Source organism: Microtus ochrogaster, chromosome 10 (assembly GCF_000317375.1).
Source record: "Microtus ochrogaster isolate Prairie Vole_2 chromosome 10, MicOch1.0, whole genome shotgun sequence".
NCBI classification, from domain to species: domain Eukaryota; kingdom Metazoa; phylum Chordata; class Mammalia; order Rodentia; family Cricetidae; genus Microtus; species Microtus ochrogaster.
Window position 1 is genome coordinate 61,834,536 of NC_022016.1, and position 3,769 is coordinate 61,838,304.

A 3,769-nucleotide genomic window follows, 5' to 3' on the forward strand; every position below is an offset into this window, starting at 1 on the left:
TCTGTAGACCAGGCTGGTCTCGAACTCACAGAGATCCGCCTGCCTCTGCCTCCCGAGTGCTGGGATTAAAGGCGTGCGCCACCATCGCCCGGCTCTTCCACTTGTTTTAATGGTATGAAACTTAATTAATTATGACATTTTAGATTTATAGATTCAAAGTGTGACATTTGTACTTTAAAACTGCTGGCACGCTAGCTCAGTGGGTGAGAGTGCTTTTTTTTCTGCCAGGCCTGCCTGCTGAGTTCAAGCTTTAGAATGCTATGCTGTCTTTTGTCCTGCATGAGAACTCTTTTGCACAGTTATTCCCCGAATAAATAAAACATGTTTAAATTAGAAGAAACAATAAGTTTACAGTTTTAAATTACCTTTAATGTAATTAATCAAATACTTACTGGCAACAAAAGTTGCTCTCAATGAAGTATATTCTGAGTTAAACAGATGAAAAAGTAAATTAGTCAGTGTGGCAACCCCTGACCTTGGAGTTCCTTTGGAGGCTGAGGATCATTTAAATTTAAGCCTACCAAGTCATGGGTGTCAGTGACAGCCTATCAGCTTTAGAGAGATGGCAGAAAGGAGAAGGTAGGTATTCAGATAATGTACATTTCAGTTGCTGTTTATCCCAGTGGTGAAATGTTTTCTGCCAGTGTGTTGTGGAAGACAGTATAGGTCCGGTGACTTGACTGGAAATTGTGAAATTGTCACCTAGATTCCTTGTCTTCACTGCAGAGTAAATAAATATCTGCCCTGTTTTCAAGAGAAAGAAGGCTGAAGATCTGTCAAGCTGTTAAAGGAAAATTTCCTGTGCTAAAAATGCTAAAATGCTATTAAACAATTACAGAATGAATATTGGTATTAGTGAACCATTATTACAAACACACACACTTTTTTTTTCTGAGGTTTTGTGTAGCCAGGTTGACCTTGAACTCTTGCTCTTCCTGCCTTTTCACTTACTGGTTTTGGAATCTGTATCACTTACCAACTTGGGACCCCCCCCCCCCTTTTGAGACTGGATTTCACTTTGTGTCCCTGACTGGCCTAGAACTCCAAATGTTCCTGTCTCTGCCTCTCAAATTTGAGATTAAAGGTATCTGTTAACATACATAGTAACAATTAATTTTTTTGAAATCCACTAATAACCAAGACCTTATAACATTTTGTATAAAGCTACTCTTTTTTTCAATAATAGATTAACAGAAATTCAAATAATTGGAAATCAGGGCTGGGGCTGAAGTTCAGCAGTAGGATGTTTATGTAACATGCACTATCACCCCCCAAACCCCCAACATTCACCAGTTATTGCCATACAGTAATAATTTTTGTTTGCAAGAGTAAGCTTGTCTGTATGAATACTGAGCAGGCATTTAAATGAATGCTGTGTCAGTGGTCTTAAAAAAATTAAGTCTGCTACTGCCAAGATGTCTGACCATCTTAATTACTAGGACATTTCAGATATTCAATTCAGACATAAATTATTTGTAATAAGAATTTTGCATGAGGGAACTTCACAAAAACATTTTAAATGTATTTTGGTTCAAAATATCCCAGTAGAAAAGTACAAACTTCCACAAACTCTCCCTCCACTCTTTCTCTTAAACCCTTTTCAGTTTTTTGATACTTAAGTAGATTGGGAAGGCAAAGCTTTTTTATTAGCTTCTCTTTTAAATATGTTGCTTTTATTTTAGGAGTCACATGATGCATTGTTGGAATTTGGGAATAATAATCTACAAATACTGGTTCATGTTACAAAAGAAGGAGTATGGAAAAACCCTGTTCTTCTTAAAATTCTCTCTCAACAGCCAGTAGAAACAGAGGAGGGTAAGTCTTAAAACTTTATTAACCATATCAGGTTCTAAGAGAACTGAAATTGGTTATAGATTTGTTTTGTTTGTTTGTTTGGTTCTGTGTAGCGTTGGAGCCTGTTCTGGAACTAACTCTTGTGGACCAGGCTGTCCTTGAACTCAGAGAGATCCACCCGCCTCTGCCTCCCAAGAGCTGCACTGCCTGGCGGATTTAAATTTTGTGCCTGGGGTGTTTTGTTTCCTTTTTAGTAGTAAAAAATAGTTACTAATAGGTGTGTGTGTTGTGTGGTGGCCCACACTGCAGTCCCCTCTCGAGATGGAGATTCTCTGTTAGATGGCACTGTGGAGACCAGCCTGTCATGATGAGAACCTGCCTCTAACAAAATAATACTTCCTGTTGGATCCTTAACTTTTTCCATAAGAATCCTTTGACTTGTAGTGTTGTGAGTATGCCTTTGCACTTGTTTCCTAGTTCAGTCTGTCACGTTGAGTAATGATGCTCATGCACAGTTTCTGAGAGTAAAAGGGAAGTGGATTTCTAGGGTAACAACATTTCAGAATATCCCAGTTAGCTAACATTGCATTAGGTGTGACTAGTGTGTTTGTATTGTTTAGGCCTTTTATATAGTAAGAAACGTACATGAGGGTTTTTCCCGCTCTCTGAAATAGAGTTAGGTGGGTACACGGACTGTAGCATGTGTGTGGAGTTCAGAGGACAGCTCTCTGGACTAGGTTCCTCCTTCCACCTTTTCACTCTGGGGGTCTTGCCTCAGTTCACCAGGCCATCTTGCCAGCCCTAAGGTGTTCAGATTTTCTATTGGCCGTGTCCTTTGATGACTTCTTTGGAAAAAAACAATCTCCCTTTGTAAACGCAGACAGATGGAGACTAGCAAAACACATTTAGTGTGAATAAGCTGTTAGAGGTCATACACTACTTAATGGTGGTATATATTCTAGAATGTTAAGTGTTCTCACGCTGTCGCCATTCACAGTGGCCTGCTGCAGTCAAGACTGGGAGGAATTTTGAAGGGCTTGAGATTGGGGCTGACTGGCACAGTACAGCATTTTGTTTTACAATAAACTTTTTTTTTTTTTTTTTGCCTTTTTGTTTTTCAAGACAAGGATTCTCTGTAGCTCTGACTTTCCTGACTTTCCTGAAACTCACTCTGTAGACCAGGCTAGCCTCAAACTCAGAGATCCACCTGCCTATGGTTCCCAAGTGCTGGGATTAAAGGCGTGCACCACCACTGTCCAGCAGCCTTGGGTTTTTGATCAGCCTCCCAAGTGTTCAAATTACAAGCTTGTAGAAAATTGCCTAGCTAAGAGCTCCTTTTATTTTGTTTTTTAAAGTTTCAGGGGGAGTTTTTTCTTTTGAAAAATTTACATATAGATGGATATGTCTGTGTGGGTGTGTGCATGTAAATACAGTGCCCAAGGAGACCCGAGTCATTGGATTCACCCGGAGCTAGAGTTCCAGTTGTGAACCATCTGAAGTGAATTCTGGGAATCGACTTTGGTCCTCCGGAAGAGCATCCTTATGTGCTAGCCACTGAGCACCTCTCCAGCCTTAAGAACTGCTTTTAAATTAAACCTTAAATGTCATTGTTTTCAGATGATAAAAGTATGGGTAGGTAAAGTATCACACTGTCGATAACTTTCATTTTCCTCCTTGGTACCTGTGGCTAGGGAGTAAACCCAGGCCTTGCCCATAATTCGCAAGTGCTCTACCTACTTACTAAGCTACACTCCCAATCACACTTTTATTTTTCTGATTTTTTTTTTTTACTTATTTATTTGTGTATATGTGTGCCACAGCATGTGTAGAGTTTTTGTTAAGTATTGAAACACATGATTCACACAGTTCTCATTTTCATCACGAGGCATAAGCCTAATATCTTGGACATAAAAGATAAATGCTTTACTGTTGAGCTGCCTTTCCAGCCCCTGGATTTCCTTTCAGCAAATACATG

General features: G+C 39.6%; 1 protein-coding gene across 1 annotated transcript in view; it reads left to right on the plus strand.

The window, feature by feature from the left end:
• The window catches only part of Rlf (rearranged L-myc fusion), a 73,856-nt gene that overhangs the window by 35,495 nt on the left and 34,592 nt on the right, over nucleotides 1-3,769 (plus strand). The window contains exon 4 of the mRNA XM_005353309.2: nucleotides 1,683-1,815. Within this exon, the coding sequence (XP_005353366.1) occupies nucleotides 1,683-1,815 (133 nt within the window). The remainder of the gene's footprint in view (nucleotides 1-1,682; nucleotides 1,816-3,769) is intronic.